The sequence below is a fragment of the Dermacentor albipictus genome, chromosome 5 (assembly GCF_038994185.2).
Source record: "Dermacentor albipictus isolate Rhodes 1998 colony chromosome 5, USDA_Dalb.pri_finalv2, whole genome shotgun sequence".
In the NCBI taxonomy this organism is placed as follows: domain Eukaryota; kingdom Metazoa; phylum Arthropoda; class Arachnida; order Ixodida; family Ixodidae; genus Dermacentor; species Dermacentor albipictus.
Window position 1 is genome coordinate 152034872 of NC_091825.1, and position 21699 is coordinate 152056570.

Consider the following 21699-nt stretch of genomic DNA (forward strand, 5'->3'; position numbering starts at 1 on the left):
CACAACGATAGCGGCAAACACAGTCGGCGATTGTCGAAATCTGATCAGCGGCGAAACGCGTCGGCTTTTATACATTAGTAATCGAAGGGTCCACAGTAATCCCTGCTTCCCGCGTGTCTTCCAGTAAGTACTAGAGAATTCGCGTCGCTCATACAATCAGATTTCATAAGCGTCGGTGACAACAAACAACGGATGGAAGCATCGACAACGTTCGAGCAACTTCCTATACATGCAGGCGCAGGCATGTCCTGCTCCGAGCGAACGCTGTGCTGCATCGGCAAAGAGCATCCCTTCAGTCATGACTCAGTGGCGTCGCCTGGTGTGGGAATATGAACTACTCACAAGATGGCTGCCGTAGTACCCCCACCTTAACAGTTGAGCAATCCTGTCACAAACCTTATGTTAAAGTAAAATTTTGGTATCCAGTTTGTAAATATGAGATTGTTCAACTTTGTGACAGCATACTAGTAAATTTGGCCATAGGTTGGCAGCACTATACTGCTAAGAAATAAGCATAACTTATCACATGAAGCACAGAACTGCAAAAAGAATTAAAACGACTGTGATTCTTCGCATGTCATGTGAACTAATTTTACTGGCAACAGCTGTGGAGTCAGAAGGCTTCTCGACATTGAAGCGTTTGCAATCATTCGAGGTGTTGTGTTTAATTGCATAGGTGCAGAGTCCGCTTCTGTTTTCATGCAAGGACACAAAATGAAGACACATTTGGTAATGCGTCTTTGTTCAAATGCCGCAAGGAATGGGAAATGGCTGAGTGGGTTTGCTTGCAAGAGCAGTTCGTTTCCCTTCCGGTGGCCCCAAAGCTGCAACGGCACCTCTACAACTACGTCAGGCTCACTACACCATCACGCATGCATTCCTTGGTATGTTTCTGCAGTGCAGGAGAGCCATAGTTGTGACCAGAGGGGCTTAGAACACTGGCAGCGATGTAGGTGTTCCTATCAAGTGTTCATAAACCAAGCTACTGACAACAATATGAAAGAACAGTTATTGCATTCACATGTAACATGCAGCTTTTGATGCCACATCTTACCTTTATTAGCATCTCATCCTTCTCGCTGTTGGTACCACCAGGTGCCGAGGGGTCCTCAGCATCTGCATTTTCTTCCCTGTCTGCAGAGCCCCCCAGAAGTTCCTCCTCCTCTGCTGATGCCTCCTCGATCAGGTAGTCGGTGATGTTCTTCAACAGAGGATTTTTCGAGGACACGCCGAAGCCCTGCAATGTGTAAACGCATGCATGAATGGAGACCAACCACGGGCACCAAAAAATATTGTGCAACAAGGACAGTAATGCCAGCCTTACTTTACCAGCTGTGAGAAGGCACAAAACAGAAAGGAAATTCAACTTGGAGAAAGATTCATTACGGTACACCAGAGACCCGGGATTTGGCAAAAGCAAGCAAAGTTTACACAGATCAGCCAAGATATTTGATATTGTCTCTGGACAGTTCAAAAATTGCTTTTACTCAAATTACAGGATGTCGTCCTTTTCCAAAACCCCTCTGTAACCAGTTAAAACTTATTAGGAGGATGGCTGCTGTTTGGATGCAAACGCATGAGATCTTCCTCATTGTGCCCATAGCTCCTATAGAAACATAAAGCAACATTAGGCTATGGCAATGAATTGGTCACAGAAGTGCACTATGTTGAGATCATGTTGCTCAATCTGAAATATCACAATATGTACAAGGCAACACTGTCACTGACATCCCATTGAACCAATAGGTATGATCACAACAGAAACAGGCCAAATGGTTCCACCACCTCTTGAAACTAAATCACATTAACAAGGAACGGTTTGCACAAGGTGCAATATCAGAGATTTGCTGCAGTCAGGGCACACAAAGTGGTGCCAATGAAGATGACAAACCTCAATAGGAGGCAGCTGGTCCGTAGCAGCAGCATTACCAGCTGGCTCAGTGCCAGCTTCAGTCTGGATCCAGAGGCTTCGCTGGTTGTCTAGGTTGTGTACGATACGGGCGGCTAGCTTGATGTCAGAGCGGATCACTTGCTTGTGAGAAGCTATGCCATTTACTGACCGGATCCGTCGACTCAGGTCCCGGTTCACAATGGCACCCAATTCACAGTCACGTAACTGCAGTAAGCCAAAACACCGCCTTTATCTCAAAAGTAGCAAAAGAATGAAAACAGCAGTTCAAAGCTGATGACAAGTTTTGAAAAGAATGACACACAGGGCATCAAACTGTAGTCCACTCAAGCAAAATTTTTATACTCTGTATTTATGCAACTTCCTCTCGTGATTAAAAACAGTATAAGACAAAATTTTATTTTTTGCTTACCAAGATTCACAGCTGTAATGGATATCACAAGCTTTGTGACAACACCAATTACTTACAAATTTTCACTACAGTCGCCGAGCGATTTTCCGGACTCCAAAAATTCGGACATGCCCAATTATTCGGTCAGCCTTGCGGCACCACCATTCTCCCCATAGACCATAATGTATAACAACTGCCGAAAGTTCGGACACCTTGCAACCTCTTGTCTGATTTTTTGGGCACTCCTTGAGCCAACTCGGTCAAGAGCACCATGCACTGACTCTGACCGGTGCATGGTTCGACTTGCTGAACGCCATTTTTGTTTTGAACAAAGCTTCCTTGCTGCCCCACGAAGTGGCACTACTGGAAATCCCCGCTCATCATCATCGTTTCTGCCTGGTTAGATAGAGTGGCTATGCAGCAGTTCCGGTTTCAGCTTAGTAAGCCATGTCAAGACAATCCAGCAGCTGATTTGTTTCTTTGCGCAAGACACTGTGAGCAGGCCGCGTTTTTCGTTCGTGCAACTGGTGTCGGCACGGTGGTGTTTGCTTTGTGTGCTGTGTCGAGGTTTCGGTGATCCAACGCGGCATACGTAAACATCGCGTCAAGGGTCTAATGGCGCCGACAGTGCCCGCGCAGACCGTTGGGGAATGCCGGTGAGCGGGTGCCAGGAGGCCTAAGACTTGTCGCCGTCCGATGTGCTCCCTACTGACGCGGAAAATGTTCTGCCGAGACCTGCGCAGTGGTTGCATTGCGATTCCGGACACCGTCTCATTTGACAGTTTTACAGGTGCTGACACTGCTGTACTGACATGCGCAGAACTCGACGACGGCGAGATCATTCGTCAGGTTTCTGCTGCACCGCCAGACGATGACTCCCAGTCGGAAGATGACGCACCATGTGCTACGCTGCCGTCGCATGCGGAGCGTGTACAAGCAGTGACTGTGCTTTCAGCCGCTAATAGTGACCGTACGACCCTCTCCGAGATTCAGGCTTATCTGATTGCGCGTAAACGGAACAGCGTGCAACGGCGCATTCACGATTTCTTCCAAGCCTACTGCCGAGCCCGAATAAGTGCGTGGAAATAAAGGATTTAATTTTTTTTCTCTTAATATGCTTTTTCGGACACCTGTTTATTCGGACATTTTCGCAGTCCCCGTGAGGTCCGAATAAACGGTCGGCGACTGTAATCAACTTTCAATTTGTAACTTTAGTGGGCATGCTGTTATTGCAAAAGTGAAGTCAGGTAGAGCATAAAAATTAACCATTTGCTAAAAACTGCACCTAGCCTGAGTTTCTAGAAACAAGGACTCAAAATTCACAGCAAAATCTACTGATGTGCCAGCTAAAATTTTTCCAAACTGCATTCTTCTGCAATGTTTATGGGTGTGCTGTTTACTGTATCCGGTCTCGTCAAAAAGCAGTGCCATTCTGCCCTAAGGTTGGCAAGCTGTACGGTAGATAAACCTTGGACATTGCAACATATGCTGCCATGAACTCAGACTCAACTCGCCAACTCGGATGTGATGAGGTCGTCACATACCATTGTTGCACCACAACTAAAATGACTGGCAACATCCTATCAGCTGATGATCTGATAGATGGCTCACAGCGATTTCCATAACTACAATTACTGTGAGTTGTTCGAGTTGCAACCATTTTTGCATGCTTTCCCTATGAAGGTATGCTTCCCACGGTCAGGCTTCAAGACTCGCACATTGTGCTAAGCAGTAAAACACAGCCACTGCTGCTCTACGGCAGGTTATGTGGGAAAGGTAGAACATTACTGGCTAGGGATCGGTAATTAAAAATGTTACTCAATCAGGACCTTACAATTGATTAATTAAGCAATTGATTGTACTTGTACAACGTACATGAACTAAAAATTAAAACAGATTATTTTTGTACATACAACTGAACCTCGCAATAATGAAATCGGCTAGGAACGCAAACAAATTTGCTTTTGCAAGAATTTCGTTGTTGCAAAATGAGACAGGACAGATAGATGAGACAGCACTTTTTACAGTCAAAATTCTGTAAACCTACTTTGGCAAGTTTTGCTCAAGGATATAGAACTGCACTGCCGACAGTACGAAGTGCGTCGCATGCGTTGATCAGCAGTGGCAGCACTGCCGTGGAGCAGTAGTCTCAGTCAATTGCTTTCGAAGATACCATCACTTTTACGAGTTATTGTGTAACTCGGCACCAGATGCAGAGCGATAGTGCTCCACACACATAGCAGCATTTCTCCAGCGCACGCTGTCGCCTGTACATGCATGCTGACGCATTCGGTACTGGGCACGGAAGTGATTGTATCACGTGTACCCGAAGGCAATCGAATGAGATTACGGCCCCTTCGCACAAATCTACGTACGGTGCGGAATCCGCATGCAATGCCTGTTGGGTGGCATCAAAAACAGCGTTCTTTGAGCAAGGAATGCATATTCCCGGACGATTGCCCAATCACAGCCCGATGCGTGGCACTCCATGCTGTGACCACTATCCTAAGCGCCATAAACAATTCCACATCTGTGAGACATGAATTTCCTTGTTCTAGCTGCATTTTTGCACTGCCCTACATGTGCAAGAACCGTCGTCACATGTCAGTAGCAACACGCGTGCCGCTTCAAACAGGCAATCAACAAACAAGATGGCGGCCATGACGTGTTTCCAGCACACGCGATCGCTTTACGCACTGGGTGGTTTTGTAAACAAAAATGGTGGCCCCTATGCAAGTGTTATACGTTGGTATTTGTGGGGATCGCACGCGCATCCCGATATCTCCGGAGCGGCCACGCGGTTATCACGCGATAATCACGTGCTCGCTCGCGGAGGGTAGCGAGGAGAGGGCACCTTCGCCACTCCCGCTGCTCTTCGCGCCTGGCCGCGACGCTGCAGCCAAGGCACCCCGTTCCCTCCTTTCCCTTTCTTGGAACCGGGGAGACTCCTCTCCGCCGCTCGGGAGAAGCGCTATTCCCCCGACGGATCTTTGTCTCACGGTAGAAGAGCTTGCGAACGGCCGCATCTCAATGCAGCCGCTGAGACCGCCGCACGCCGTCCCCTGTTGCGCCCGGCCGTTGTGTGCGACTCACCGCCCCAGGGCCCGAGCGCGGTTCCACTTTGGGTGAGCTGAACTCTTATCAGCCTCTTTTGTGGTTCCCACATTGTGCGGTTTGTTTCACCCCAGACGTGCGGAATGCTCCGCCGCTGTGGTTGTGTTTTGTGTTGTATTTGTATGTGTTGTGGCTGTTGTTGTCTGTTGGAATCTTTGTACTCTAAGGTGAATAAACACCTTAGGTCGAGACTCACCCTGTCCCCACTGGCCTGAACCCGCCGTGGTCGCAACTCACTGCGAACCGCGGGTTAGGGGTCACAGCTCTGACTGCTAGGGCTGCTGCGAAAGTGCTAGGGAGCGACTGCCGCTCCGCCGGCGCTGTGCGATCCAGAGAAGGGTCAGGTGCGCACGCGCGAGCCTGAGTAATACCCCTATATTTGGCGCCCAACGTGGGGCCAGAGGTGTGACAGGTTGAGTCTGTTTGTGTAAGTGATTGCCACGACACGAACGAACCATGGCAGCATACGGGGCTGATTTACAGCCGTTGTATACGCTGTCGCAGGTTGCTACCAACAGGCAACAATTCGAAGCGGCGGTAACTGCTACCGCTCAGTCATGCCCTGCGGCGAACATTAGCCCTGGGAATTTGATAAGCTTCGAAGAGGGTAGCACTACACACGAGGCGCTCTCTCCGGCAGGATGTACCCTTGAAGGCGTGAGGCACATTACGCCGACCCCTTCGCCAGTGTTTGCGGAGAGCATGGAGCCACTGCGGCATACTTGCTCGACGCGTTCTGCTCCTGTGCCAGGCATTACTGGCCAGAGCGAGCCTCAACAGGCGCTGTTGCAGGATGCGATGCGCTTGATTGAGAGGTTGACAGGTGCCGTGCAGGACACTCTGCTGACATCTGCCGCCGCTGCTAGACCGAGAGTGAGGGTGGACTTACCCACCTACAGCGGGTATCATGATTCAGTTAGCGTCAACGAATACCTCGATCGCGTGCTGACTTACCAGCGCGCAACGGGGCTGCCCGATGACGAGATGCTGGAACGCGTCGTACCAGTGTCGTTGACTGATCACGCTGCCCGCTGGTTCCGGCTTACTGGCTACCGGTCTAGCACGCTGGCTGAGTTCCGAGCGGGATTACGCGAGGAATTCCTGCCCGCAGATTACGAGCGTCGTCTGCGGCGCGAGTTGGAGCTACGTACTCAGCATCCGGACGAATCCTTGCTCGAGTACGTCAGGGCGATGGACGAACTTTATCGTACCGCTGACCCTACCGCTCCGAACTGCGATAAGGTGGAGAGAGTCACACGACAAGCTCATCCCACCTTCGCAGCGTACCTAAGAGGCAGCAAGTTCAGGGATTTGGATGAACTGGCCTCGGAGGCAAAGCGCATACAGGCGGACATACTCGCCTTGCGCTCATACCGACCTCCACCCCCAGCGTCGAGGGCACTTGAGCCGCGATGCGCGTGGAACGGGGACACTTTTCGCACTCGTTCCGGTGGAGATGGTGTGGTTGCTTTCAGTGACGGACAACTGAGAAACGGTTGGGGCTTATCTGACCGGGCTCTCGATCCGTACACTTATGCCATGCGTGCAGCATGCGCTGCCGATGGCCGAGGTATGCAGAATCGTGGTCGATATGCCGGCTCGATGATGCGAGAGCAGAGCGTGCCTGCAAGGGAGCAGTCGATACAGAGGAATAACGGTCAAACGGCGCGAGGCACTGGACGCCAAGCCCGTCAAAGGCCGGCTCTCCTCTGTTATCGGTGCAACCAGCCGGGGCACTACGCCCGGGATTGCAGACAGCCTGCGAACCGAGAGCACGCGCTTTCGGGAAACGAGCGGGGCCGCCGGTGAGCAATGCTGCATGGCCGGCGGCGGTTACAGCGGTGCGAAGTGAGACACACGAACTCCTTGCCCCGCTGGCTTGTCGTTTTGGATTGCCCAGCGACACGCCAGTCCCGCTCATAGAGGTTACAGTCGCCCGGCGCAGGTTTTTTGCGCTGTTAGACACAGGAGCAAGCGCTTCACTATTTGGCGACGAGGTGTGTGAACATCTCCGTCGGAACGCTATCCGACTGAGAGAGAGTAATGTGACCTTCCGACTGGCCAGCGGCACGGCACACGCGAGCTGTGCTGCTAGGCTTGTGGTGCGGTGGGAGAAGCGGGTGAGGCGACAGCGCCTAGCTCACCTTCCCGGCCTGTCGGTTCCTATAATTCTTGGTAGAGATTTCCTCGCCAAGACGGGCATTGTTATTGACGTCTGCAACGGAGGATATAGGGAGCGAGCATGTGGCACCCTGAAACCTTTCGTTTCATTTCAAAAAGCGTCAGAGACAACTTCGTTCGATGATGCTTCGCGCGCAGACCGACCAAACGATTGCCCGAAAAGGTCCCTCAGAACGGTTGCGGCCGGGTCGAAATGCCGTCCGGCCAACCGCGCTGAGAAAAGAGGCGCGGAGGGGAACTGCTCCCCTCCCGCAAAGCCCATAACCCCCGCTGCGGTGGCAGACTGTGCCGCAGTGAGGGGCGAACGATACCACCCGCTGCTGGACGACTCAAGCAGTTTGTCGGGGGAAGAAAAGGCTCGCCTCTCAGCGCTTCTGACTGAATATGATGCCGTATTCACAGAGCGGCCTGGTTGCACTGGGCTATACAGGCACAAAATTGAGACAGGCGACGCCTCTCCGTGGAAGTGTAATCCTCGGCCGGTGAGTTTGGCTAAGAGGAAAGCACTAGACAGCGCTCTGGACGAACTGCTCGATACAGGCGTTGTTGAAAGATCGGACAGCCCATGGGGTTTTCCTGTGGTGTTGGTTCCTAAAAAGGATGGGACGCCCCGCCTTTGTGTTGACTATCGCCGCCTGAACGAGGTGACACGCAAGGACGCATATCCGCTTCCTAGCATTCCCTCGATCGTATCCAACGTTGGCGGAGCGAAGTACTTCACTACGCTCGATGCAAGCAGAGGATACTTTCAGGTGGAGGTAGATCCCTGTGACCGAGAGAAGACTGCCTTCACGTGTCACAGGGGACTTTTCCAGTTTACCCGTATGCCATTCGGACTTGTCGGTGCGCCTGCGACTTACCAGCGCCTGATGGACCGTGTCTTGGGTGACGCAAGGTGGCACCACGCTCTTGCTTACCTGGACGATGTTGTGGTATACTCGCGTACCTTTGATGGGCACTTACGCCATCTCAGGGACGTGTTGGAGCGTCTGAGGTCTGCGGGGATAACGCTAAACCCGACCAAGACCCAGATCGCAGCAACCCGAGTAACGCTACTGGGGTTTAAACTGGATAACGGACGCCTTCTACCGTGTGATGACAAGGTTCAGGCATTATTGAACTACCCGTCACCGGAAGACATAGGCGGACTGAGACGCTTTTTGGGGCTGGCGAATTTCTATCGACAGTTCATCCCAAACTGCGCTGCGCTGCAAGCCCCCTTGACAATGCTGTTGAGGAAAGGTGAGCAGTGGAGGTGGGGTCCCGAGCAAGAGGAGGCACTGCGCAACCTCGTAAACGCGCTCGTGGAAACCACCGAGTTAAGGCTACCTGATTTGAACAAAGAATTTGTCATTCATACGGACGCCAGCGACCTTGGCCTAGGAGCGGTTTTGCTCCAACAGCACGAAGGTAGTTTGCGCCCGGTAGCTTTTGCCAGCCGCTCTTTGACTCCCGCAGAGAAAAATTACTCCGTGACAGAAAAAGAATGTCTGGCGATCATTTTCGCTCTCAAAAAGTTTGACTACTATATTGATGGAGTCCCATTCATAATTGAGACCGATCATATGGCATTAACTTGGCTTAGGCGCTTAGGAGAGCCGAGCGGCCGGCTCGCGCGATGGGCACTTCTCCTGCAGCGATACGATTTTACCGTGCGCTACAGGAGAGGAAAGAACAACGTTGTGGCTGACGCACTTTTGCGCGCGCCCGTTGACTGTGAGAAGAGTGATATTACTACTCAACTCACCTCGCCCGAAACTGAGCTTGAGAGCGGACTAACCGCTGCGACGATTGAGGTTGTCAGGAGGGGTAATATTAATACCCATCGTGACCCCTCAGTGACTCAGCCGAAGAGCAGAGTAACTGCTACAATGCTCGACGGCGCTGGTCCTGAAGGAAGGGCGGATGAACCCCCTTCTCAGGACGAAAGCGTGAACCACTTCGACTGCGTCAGTTCAGTGGGGAGCGTGTTCGGCAGAAAGGAGCTGTTAGAGGCACAGCGGGAGGATCCATTTTGTAAGAAAGTGTTTGAGGGGCTCCGGGAGCCCGGCGGCGCACATGGACGCAGCTGGTATTGCTGTGGGTGCGCGGCGCTCCGAAACAGCTGGTAATGCTGTAAGCGCGTTGGATTCCTACCTGCTAGACTCTGACGGCGTCCTGCTGAGATACATTCCCGCGGAGAAGGATACACACGGGTCCTTCAAAGCGGTGATTCCACGCACGCTGAGAGGAGCACTTTTACGCTACTTTCACGATATGTGCCTGGCCGGGCATGCGAGTGGCCCTAAGACTTATCTAAAGTTGTGCCGCTTTGCTACCTGGCCTGGAATGAAGCGGGATGTGATGCGCTACGCCCGCTCTTGTAACGTGTGCCAACGCGTGAAGCCGCGTGGTGTACGCCCACCCGGGCTCATGCAGCCGATCAATAGCCGAACACCGTGGCAAATTGCGGCATGTGACGTCATGGGGCCTTACCCCAGGACACCGAGCGGGAACCGATTCCTTCTCGTAGTCACAGACCATTTCAGCAAGTGGGTGGAACTGTTCCCCCTACGGAAGCTGACGGCACGCGTAATCATGGGAAAGCTGATCGAGGTGTTTACACGATTCGGCTATCCTGAGCAGCTGATAACGGACAATGCGTCCTACTTCACTGCCAAACTCTTCGTGGACTCTTGTGCAGCTCTCGGCATTAAGCACAGGAGAACAACCACGTACCATACCCAGGCGAATCCCACTGAGCGTGTGAACCGCAACATCAAGCACATGCTAGTTGCATTTGCGGGGATGCACAATGAGTGGGACGCTTGTCTTCCTGAAATTGGATTTGCTATCAGGTCGACAGTGAATCGATCGACTGGGTATACACCCGCCACCCTCAACCTTGGGAGGGAGCTGTTGAATCCGGTAGAACTTACTCTACAGGAACGAAGCAGCACGGAACTGGTTGTTTCGTCGGCACGCGCCGATTATGCGACTGGGCTGCGCGCGAAGGTAACGGAGGCTTTACGAAAAGCGCGACGGAACCTGAGCACTGCACGTGCCGAGCAGAAAGCGCAGTACGACCGCTCTCATCGGGAAGTTCACTACAAAGTGGGCGACCTGGTGTTGAGACGAAATCACGTCCTGAGCGACGCCAGTAAGAAATTCTCAGCTTCTCTGGCGCCGAAATGGACAGGACCGTACCGGGTGCGAGAGACTGTCTCTTCGCTCGTGTACAGGCTGGCGGACTTGAAGCTAAGACCGATCAGCCGACCGGTGCATGTCTGCGATCTCAAACCCTACTATGACAGAGGGAACGAGTGGCCCGAGGAGAATGCTCTCCCGCGCCCGCAGGCAGCGGCATCGGGTGGCACGGCTCGACGTTCGAGCCCGGTGCGGTATTATAACTTGCGATCTCGGCAGAACCAACTCTGTCCGGTTCGCAGAGGCTATTTTATTGTGCGCGATATCGGATGGAATGCTCCTCCGATGTCTAGCATGCAGGCTTCCAGAGCGAGCACGCGCTTTCTCTTTGGAAGAAGCGAGAGGGACTAACAGAATTGTCGCAGCAGCAGACCGCCCGTCGGGAGCCGTGCAACAACCATCAAGCAAAAAGGAAAGACCATCTCCACTGCCGGTGGGGACGAGCAGGCCGTAAGCAGTCAGCAGCGCAGTGCAGGCAACAGGCGGCGAGAAAAGATCCTCCAGCGGCTAACAGCGAGGTGAGAGGTGCAGCGGGCGACTTCCGGTCCGGAATGGTCGCAGCGGCGCAGAATTCGCCGAACCGCGCCGCAGAACCCCGCCACCGAGTTGCAAGCCCCGCAACCAAGCATCCAGCCTCAAGGCCGAGTGTAGACTTCGCCCGCAAGGACAGAGTGGACCCCTGCTGCGCAGCGAGGTGCAAGCCATCGTCGGGGCGGGTCGGCGCGCCTTTGCCGATCTTGCGTGCCGACACCCGCGAGGGGGCGAGCTGTGTCGGAACGAACCGGAAGAAAAGCGTTCGACCATACCAGAGGGCATCGACCTCCGAGAACATCAAAAGAGCTGTCCTGCGCCATCTCGAGGCTGGTTCGGGGATCGCGTCAGCGTAATCGAGGCAGCCAAGAAAAATCCAGGGACCCTTTCGCCACCACGGACCCGGCACGTCCGACTGGGCAGGTGACGCCGCCGAGACGCAAGGTGACCCGGACCCAGCGCCCTTCTTGCCTCCCACTGCATCCTGCTGCTGTCAAGCTGCTCCGTACCATCCTTCAACGTTCCGGCCTGGCTCGCGACTACCTACACGGCGACAACGACGGTCTGCAGCTAGAGCTGCTCCCTCACCAGCATGGATGGACTCAAACCGTGTTGCTGTCGGAGTAGCATGTCCCTCTCGCAGGAAAGCCTCAGGTGACGGCGGACTCTTAGCGGCTAAAGGGTTATTTTAAGGAGGGGGGGATCGCACGCGCATCCCGATATCTCCGGAGCAGCCACGCGGTTATCACGCGATAATCACGTGCTCGCTCGCGGAGGGTAGCGAGGAGAGGGCACCTTCGCCACTCCCGCTGCTCTTCGCGCCTGGCCGCGACGCTGCAGCCAAGGCACCCCGTTCCCTCCTTTCCCTTTCTTGGAACCGGGGAGACTCCTCTCCGCCGCTCGGGAGAAGCGCTATTCCCCCGACGGATCTTTGTCTCACGGTAGAAGAGCTTGCGAACGGCCGCATCTCAATGCAGCCGCTGAGACCGCCGCACGCCGTCCCCTGTTGCGCCCGGCCGTTGTGTGCGACTCACCGCCCCAGGGCCCGAGCGCGGTTCCACTTTGGGTGAGCTGAACTCTTATCAGCCTCTTTTGTGGTTCCCACATTGTGCGGTTTGTTTCACCCCAGACGTGCGGAATGCTCCGCCGCTGTGGTTGTGTTTTGTGTTGTATTTGTATGTGTTGTGGCTGTTGTTGTCTGTTGGAATCTTTGTACTCTAAGGTGAATAAACACCTTAGGTCGAGACTCACCCTGTCCCCACTGGCCTGAACCCGCCGTGGTCGCAACTCACTGCGAACCGCGGGTTAGGGGTCACAGCTCTGACTGCTAGGGCTGCTGCGAAAGTGCTAGGGAGCGACTGCCGCTCCGCCGGCGCTGTGCAATCCAGAGAAGGGTCAGGTGCGCACGCGCGAGCCTGAGTAATACCCCTATATATTTTAAGCCATTTTAGTGCAAAGCAATCGCATTTGCGCACATTTTGCATCCTGCTAGCCTTGCACGAGTAGATAATATACAGGGTTACGTTCTGGCAAATTTTCTTGATGCACAATTGTAGCACAGCGACATTTCGTTATCGAGTGATGCGAAATGCATTGAATCCTATGGGCTGATGCATGCGCTCGAGTTGACATGCATGTAGGCTTCCATAATCTCGTGGTTGATTTGATTTCCATTTTTATACACTATTTTGGTTTTTTTTTTAACAAAGGTTTGCATGGACAATTCAACAATGCACAGCCAGATTTGAGCCTGCTGAATTCCTGATTGCACCTTGGCAGTGGCGTAGCCAGAAATTTTGTTCGGGGGGGGCTACGCCACTGGCCCCATGAGTATATATATATATAGTACACGTACAGCGGACAAAATGGATATGTTACACATGAATCTCAAAAAAATTTAGTATTGTTGAAATACGGCTTGTGCAGAACCCTTGTACACAACGTAACCAATTCACGTAAGATACAAATTGACATAGCAAACTTGCCCGCTTTGACTGTTATAATAGATGCCGTTTACAGAACCACAATGTCTGTTATTCATGCATAGCTATTAGTTTGTAAACGTCGTGCTTCTATATTTTCAAACTTTCGAATTTTTCAAAGTATTTTAAACAACATTCAGGCCCTAAATCGAAGTTGTGTTTCCAACAGAACTAGGATTTAACTTTCTCTCTCAAATGCAACGAATTTCAATAAAAGCGATTAGCAGCATTGTCTAAGAAAAGGGTTTCTGCGTTTTACAAGTATTTGAATAGGCCGCGTCGGATTGGGCCCGAGCTAAAGCTTCCTCTTAAACAATTTGTCAAGGGATCAAATCCATGAATAACTGCATTGTCATTGCCAAAGAAGCTGCAAACGAATTCTTGAACGCTACGCACAGTCAAAACAATAAAATATGTATTTTTTCATAAAAGAATGTACTCGTATGCGCCAAAAATATTGCCCAAAATAACTAATATCAATAAAGAAAATATCACACGAACTTTAGAACTATATCAGTTCGAAACCAGGAAAGCAGTGCATGCCACTGATATGAAAAATTAAAAGGCAATGAACTGAACAAGTTGAGGACAAATATGTTAATGAAACTTTGTCATGCAAGAACCGTGCTTACATTCTTGTATATATGCAATGGCCAGTGAAAAATCTCAATGACGCTGTAATTTGTTTTAATGTATTACGCAGAAGCAGCTGTCACCGGTCGTGTATCGTGAGCAATTGCACCGAAATCAGTCGCAACAGAGGGCACGTATAAAAAGCAGGAATTCTGCAAGATATACGAGGGCAAGTCAAATAAATGTGAGCCAACAACGGGGTACTTCTTTTAAAGGTAGTCTTCATGAGAATTTAGACATTTGTCCCATTGACTAACGAGTCGCGTGATTCCCGTCTTATAAAACTCCTTGGGTTGCTGCTTCAAAAAGTCTGTATCTGGTTCCCTTGAGCTGTTTTTTCGGTTGCCCCAAAATGTAGAAGTCGCAAGGTGACAGGTCTGAGCTGTATGGCGGATGCTGCAGCGTTTCCCACTTGAACTTTGCCAGTTTTGTATTAACCACATAAGCGACGTGGGGACAGGCATTGTCGTGGAACAAGATGACCCCATTCGTCAATTTTCCACGTTGTTCGTTCTTGATTGCGACACACTGCCGTTCTGGCGTTTCACAATATCGGAAACAATTGATAGCCTGTCAAGATTTAGCAAATTCTATCAGTAATGGACCCTGATGACCGAAAGAAAAGTCAACAACACCTTTCCAGCCGAAATGATGGCCTTTGCGTTCTTTGGGCGTGGTAAATTCGAATGTTTCCACTGTAAGCTTTGCCGTCGTGTTTCAGGCTCGTAGTAGTGGCACCAAGGTTCGTCCCCGATAACAATTGCAAACATGAAGTCGTCATCCTCATTGTGATACCCGATCAGATGAGTCAAGACAGCGCGAAACTACTCTGTCTTCTCGCTATGGATCAAAATCTTGGGGATCCATTGCGCACCAAAGAGCCGATAACCGAGAAGCTCATGAATTAGGGCGCGAACCGAACCGTGACTGATGTTCAGACGGTCTGCCAGTTCATCTATGCTACATCCCCCGTTCTTGTTTCATCAGCTCATGAACCTTTGAAAATGTGTGGGGGGTGATTGCACGATGGTTTTGGCCCGGTCTTCGAATGTCTTTACAACGTCCTTTAAACCGTTTGCTCCAACGCTTCACAGTGGTCAATGAAATGCCGTGTTCAACGTAAATGGCAGCCATACGGCGTATAATTTCTGTTTCGGAAACACCTTTAGCTGTCAAAAACTTCGCGACACCGAGCTGTTCAACTTTTGAAGTGTCCATTATGTGACGCAACCATATTCAACCCAGTGTATGAGAGCATTAAAGAAGATTTATCTTCACACCTGCGTGTCACTTTTGTAAATGAGACATGCCGTTCTCCTACGCGCATGCCTCGCAGCTAATGAACCGAACCATTATTGCGTGGTTAGGGTAGGCGCACTTTCATTTGACTCGCCCTCGTACATTAGAAATGCAAAGATACAATGGGATATACAAATGTGAAAATACGGCTTGATAAAGGACAAAAAAAGTGTCACTGGAAACATAGTTCACTGCATGTATACACAAAACATCGCATATACGTATAAGTCTCCAATGAGTATATGTATATAAGAAAAAGTAACTTTATGTAATGCGTCAAACAAGGCAAATAAACATGTTGCACAATCATAGATTCACAGAATCCTAGATTCCGCCCCCATTCCATCCACTCCCCCCGATGTATTGCGTGCGACGCAAGGCGGCGCGCTTGCTCCCCGCTTTTCTCCTTTGCGCACACAAGACTGAGCCACCATCGTCGGCTCACCCATTCCACCTCCCCCCCTACGCTTTCATTCGCACATACAGCATGCAGCGCGTGGTCACGATTTTATCACCCTTGGACTTCATACGAAACATGAGGGCGACGGCGACGCCATATAATTGCTTTCGCAATAATATAATAAACGTATCCGGCAACTGAAGCGTCCCGTCGCCCATTACTTTCCGCAAAAGAAGTATCAAAATCGAACTTTCACCATGCGACAATTCGCTGCGCCGCAACAATGTATTTTTTTTTCTGTGAGGCGGAGGCACCGAAATGGAAAAAAAACGCATAGGAAAGTATGTTGGCCAGAATCGAATGCCTACATCGGGCACCTAATGAGGCTACAGAATTATTACCGAAGAAAACATGAGACGATTGGCCCACTGAGAACCATACGCATATTGCTCAGTATCCTACACCGGCGAAACAAGACTTTCCGGAAAGGTTCCGCTCAAGGAACGCGGTGCAGTCCTTCGAGTGCCCACAGTGATGGCGGCGAGCGACCATTGTTTTTTGTTCTCGTCTGCTAGCCAGAAAGTTTCCAAAACTCTGTCAGGTGAAAATTCGCTCGGCCAGAGCAAACCGAACGCCCACCGAAGTGCACCGCGCGGTGGTCGGGGTCGTACGAGAAAAACATATGCGCTCTGGCTCGCTCTGGCAGCCCGCGGGTAAGGTAGCGAGAACAAAAAAAAATTGAAGAGGCTCAATGTGTTCTCGGCGAATAAAAGTCAAAGTAGAAAAAATAAATAAGAACGTAGTTACTTTGGCTGGCTTTAGTGCCTTGATATGGTTGTTCTGGCGTATGTTAAAAAAGTGTTGATATTTTTTATGTGACCTGACGGCACAAACGAACCACCCCAACACATCGTCTCATTGGACCTCGCTGAGTGCTTTGTCAACTCGTCTGCTAGTGTGTTGATTTGGCTTGTCCCGTTGTATGTTCCGATGTAAGACTTTAGAAAAGTCAACGGACCTTTGGCGTCAAATGTTTATAACAACATTAAACCCACAAAGTTCCGCAATTGAAAATTTAAGGCACAACTTTGGAAATGTCAATCCACGTTTCACATCAAGAGCTTATGAGATTTATACCCATAAAGTTCCGCAATTGATATCCATGCGCTCTATAGATTCCGTGGCCTCAGTGAGATGCCGCGGCGAGCCCGCTCACCATCAAAGCGCCCTTGAAACTTTGTGCTCGGATGGGACTGCTTGGCGTTATGTGACTGCCGGTGTATGGGCGTTGGTACGAAATCCAGCCCGAGTTCGCAATCTTCGCGGTTAAATGTCTTTTCGAGCGTCAAAAAGACATTCTAGACAAAATCCAGAGTGATTTCCGGCACCGGGGGTCGCTTTGGTCAGCGGTGCATGGACAGCACTAAAAAATTTCGGGGGGGGCTGAAGCCCCATAAGCCCCCCCCCTGGCTACGCCCCTGCACCTTGGTGCTATGTAAGGCAAATGTTAAGGCAGCGCCCCGTCTGCCCCAAGTGACACCTTGCTTGAGTAGACATTGAGTGGACATACATCAAACATATTACGCTCACTCAGACACAATCACAAGTTAGCTACAGTGAGGGTACAGTTCGTCAACAACCGGTTAGTTCGAAATGCCTGATGATTCAAATGCCTTCACGGCACCACCATGGACCCATAGAGCCAATGCATGAGGACATCGGGTGCTGAAATCCTTTGTCGTCCAATTTTTCAGACTTTTTGCCCTGACCGCAGGTCTGAAACCACCAGTGCCATTTGATTGTCTAGAACCACCATTTTGATTGTCTAGAAGCCTCGAACAAGCACTCTCACACAATGATCTGCTGGCACTCATAGCCAGCCACTATCCTCATTGCCATAGTGTGCTCGGCAAAGCTAGACTTAGCTGTTTTAACATTTGTTACCAAGCTTCTGGCTGTTCGGTGCCATGTTTTTAAATGAAAACCTTAGCCATTGTCAGCAATGGCGCTGACTCTGCCTTCGTCATCCGCATCGGTGGCTACGAAGCACAGAAGCCAGACTTCTAGGCAAAATTCTCGCTGCTGTCTCGCCCCACCTAAAGGCAAAATTTGCATATAACCCGCACCCCATCTTTATTATTAAATTTCCGAATTTGGGTGTTCCTATATATGGTACTTGCAATGGGAGACGGCAGCAGCAGCCGGCACACACTGACGGGCCGGAAGTGCAGCTGTGAGAGTTGGCACTACTGAGAATATGTTCGGTGGCAGGTACGTTTGGAATAAGCATCGCAAGCACTTTCGCATTCGGATTACCGGCCATTTGTGCACATTGAAGTACACATGATTTTGACAGGACCACAGCGTCGGTTCGAATAAATCAAAAGATCGAATTTAGCAGGTTCGAATTGACGAGTTATCACTGTATTAGTGCTAGAAAAATTCATGACGATTAAAGTATTATTTGTTTAATCGGACGGTTAGTTGATCATTCACCCAGTCCTACTAGTGATTAATTGCCCACTGACAGCAATGCTCACCCTAATGTTGTTAAGATTCCAGCAGATCTCCTTAATGTTGACGGTGCGCTCAAACGTCACCCAGCCCCGACGAAAAAACCGGCGCTCAGGCTGAGGGTCCGCAATGGCCACCCGCAGGAAGCCAGGGTAACGCTTGCACATCTGCAACAACACACACCATCAAAAGCACAGAACATTGGGAAACATGGCCATAAACAGTTCTCTATGAAAGGGCATTCCGGTTTTGATCTAATTCACTGCTGCCAGGGATGCTAAAAGAAAAATTATTAGGTTACGCTTCTATATTACCAAAAAAGCCACTCTTATCATAACAGGGGGTTTCATAAGCCAGAAAACACACACACAAAAAAAAGAAAGATCACTGGCAAGGCTGTTTGGAAAACTCACACTAGTTTGTCATGATACCATAGATTTTGACAGAATCTGCTTGGGCCTAGTTGATTTTTTTATTGGTAAAAAAAGACCAGATTTCATTCAAAGATAGCTAAAGACTGAACTTCGCTAGTTTATAGTGGAATGTTTACAATACCACAACAGCCAAAATTTGAGAAAATACCGTAAAAACCCGCGTATAATACGAACCCGAATATAATACGAGGTGAAATTTCTGGGACGAGAAATGGAAAGAAAAAGGTTTACCCGCGTATAATACGAGTGAGAGAAACTCGGGGAAAACATTTATTGAAATCGGACTCAGCACTTCATTCACTGTCGTCCTCCGCTGCGCTTTCATCGGACAATTCCTTGTCTGACATATCCTCCCAGAGGTACTCGTCCTCGGTGCCATCGAGCGCGTTCGAGGTCCCGCACTTCTTGAAAGCGCGACGCACAAGGTCTTCTGGGATGTTCGCCCATGCGTCCACGATCCACTTGCACAGCGTGGCTGGCGATGCCCGCTTCAGCCGCCCAGTTGGCGTCACTGCAGGTTCACCCAACCGCATCCACTCTGCGTAGCACCGCTTCACCGCGTCCTTGAAAGGCTTGTTGACGCAAACATCTAGAGGCTGCAGCTGAGACGTCATCCCACCAGGGATAACGACGAGTTCAGTATTACAATCACGCAACAGCTTCTTCACCGAGTCGGCCAAATGGCCACGAAACGCGTCCAGCACGAGGATGGACGGGAACGACAACAGTGCACCGGGCCGCCTACACCAAACGGACTTTATCCAGTCGAGCACAAGACTCTCATTCATCCACCCTTTCTCATGGCATTTAACGATGACATTTTTCGGCAGCTCACCTTTCGGCATTGTCTTGCGCTTGAAGACGACATAGGGCGGGAGCATGCGGCCGTCTGCCGTGCATGACAACATGACGGTAACACGCGTCTTCTCGTTCCCAGTGGACCGGACACAAACTTGTTTCGAGCCCTTTTCGTGCACGGTGAGGGGCGATGGCATGTCCAGATAAACTGGTGTTTGGTCAGCATTGCCGATTTGCCCTAGCTGAAAGTTCTTCAACTTGCGCAACGAAATAACGCGGCGCTGGAAAGCCACCAGTAACTCCTCAAACGATTCCGGCAGCTTTTGTGAAATTGAAGTTCTCCGGCGCAATGAAAATCCTGCACGGCACATATACCGATAAACCCAATGCTTGCTTGCTTTGAAGGTGGAGCTCGTTAGGCCTTTTTCTCTCGCAAGCTCCCTGGCTTTTGCCTGCATGAGCTCCACGCTCACAGCAAGATGCGCGGCTCGCTGTTCTCGGACGAATTCCGTCAGTTTGAGTTCAATTTCAGGGAATGCCCCATTCTTCGGGCCGCGAAAGCTTCTTCGCTTTCCGCTGCACTCGAAAAGTGCTTCTTTTTGCCGTCGCCATCCGCGGATACTTCCCTCGGTGACGCCAAACTGCCTCCCGGCCGCACTGTTGCCGATTTCCTCTGCCGCTAAAATCACATTTCGCTTGAAAGCTGCCGAGTACTGCTTCCGTGCCCCCGACATCGTGCTCCTTCACTAAAAACGATGCACTTCGCGAAGCGCGGTTAACACGTGAACTGCCAAGGTCCGCACTCAACAAAGAAAGAAACGATGCCGTAGCCACGCTGCAATAGCGAAGGCAAGCCGTAGCCAGGCAGCAATAACAAAGCCAAGTCGTAGCCATGCAGATATTACGAAGCCAAGCCGTAGCCACAGAGCAATAACGAAACCAAAACTTCGAGCCGAACTTTGAAATTTTTGTCCGGATCCGCATATAGTACGAGGCGGAAATTCGGGACGCTAATAACAGGAAAAAAACCTCATACTATACGCGGGTTTTTACGGTACTTTGAAACCCACGATGTCACAGTGACATCCTGGCACTGAGGTTCCGGCACAAAATTTAAGAAACAGAAAGTTGTCCATTTTTTTTCCCTTCCAGTAATGAACTTTTTACCACAAAATTAATGAAAATACGAGTTTTGAAAGAACACTGGATCAGTGTAAACTAACTTAGTGTCCCTTTTAAGCACACCGGATCGTTAATAGGAACATCTGCCTTATGGTGACACACTTGTGAAATGACAAATACGCCTGATGAACGGAATCTAAAAGGTGCCCCCTGCCAAGTATACTAACACAAGGAAAGGTTCAGCTGACTCGGTTAGATGACGTGATGACAAAATCTGTTGTCCTTTGTGTAGCTTAGAATGAGGGAACTAGAGAAAGCCAAGGGGCACAGATAAAAGACCGAAAGCTGACTATCCAAATTAGAGCAGGAGGAGGAAATTCGCAGAGTGGACACCATCCGCATATTGGGTCTATGGCTTCAAGCCAGCGGCAGAAATAATGAGACAATAACTCAACTAGACAGTGCACAACAGATCAGAAGACTTATACGCAGAATTGCAAACGAGAACTGGGGGATGAAAAAAGCCTAACTCCCCTGGCTTGTCAAAGCATTCGTGATCAGCAGAATCACGTACACAGTACCGTATTTAAGGGTGACCAAGGATGAGAAAGACAAGCTAGACGTGCTCGTTAGAAAAAGCATGAAAACAGCCCTAGGACTTCCCATAAGCGCATCCACAGACATGCTTATGAAACTAGGCTTCTCCAACACTACAGAGGAGTTGATCGTGACACCAATGACTATCATCAACCAAGAACGGCAGACACATCCTGAACAAACTCGGGATCCCCTGTGAAGACACAGCTGACCTACAAGAGGATATTCCCGGGACATAAGAAACAATATCCGACTCCTCCCCCTTCCCAAGAACATGAACCCAGCGTTTCACGAGGAAAGGAGATAGAGCAGGGCCGAAGCACTACAAAAGAAATACAGAGGACAGTCCGGTGTACTCTACCCTGACACTGCGGAATACCGTCGCAGGAGAGACAAAATTGAGGTTGTGTCTGACGGGAGCATGACCACACGCGTGTGCTGCACGGTCAGGAATAGGTCGGTCACAATGGCAAAACAATTAGCGATAGCGTTGGCAGCTACTCCCAAAAATACCAAAGTAATTATCTGCGACTTCAAAAGCGCCATAAACAATTTTAACAGCGGAGGCATCTCAGCTGAGGCGGTCAGAATCCTCACAAACAACCCAA

General features: G+C 50.4%; 1 protein-coding gene across 5 annotated transcripts in view; it reads right to left on the minus strand.

Moving 5' to 3' along the window:
• Ars2 (arsenic resistance protein 2) overlaps window positions 1-21699 on the minus strand; it is a 102021-nt gene that overhangs the window by 23832 nt on the left and 56490 nt on the right. For all 5 annotated transcript variants that reach the window (XM_065433740.2, XM_065433742.2, XM_065433738.1 and 2 more), the window contains 3 exons: window positions 18167-18307; window positions 1892-2116; window positions 1055-1237 (listed from right to left, as the gene is read on the minus strand). In XM_065433740.2, the coding sequence (XP_065289812.1) occupies window positions 1055-1237; window positions 1892-2116; window positions 18167-18307 (549 nt within the window). The remainder of the gene's footprint in view (window positions 1-1054; window positions 1238-1891; window positions 2117-18166; window positions 18308-21699) is intronic.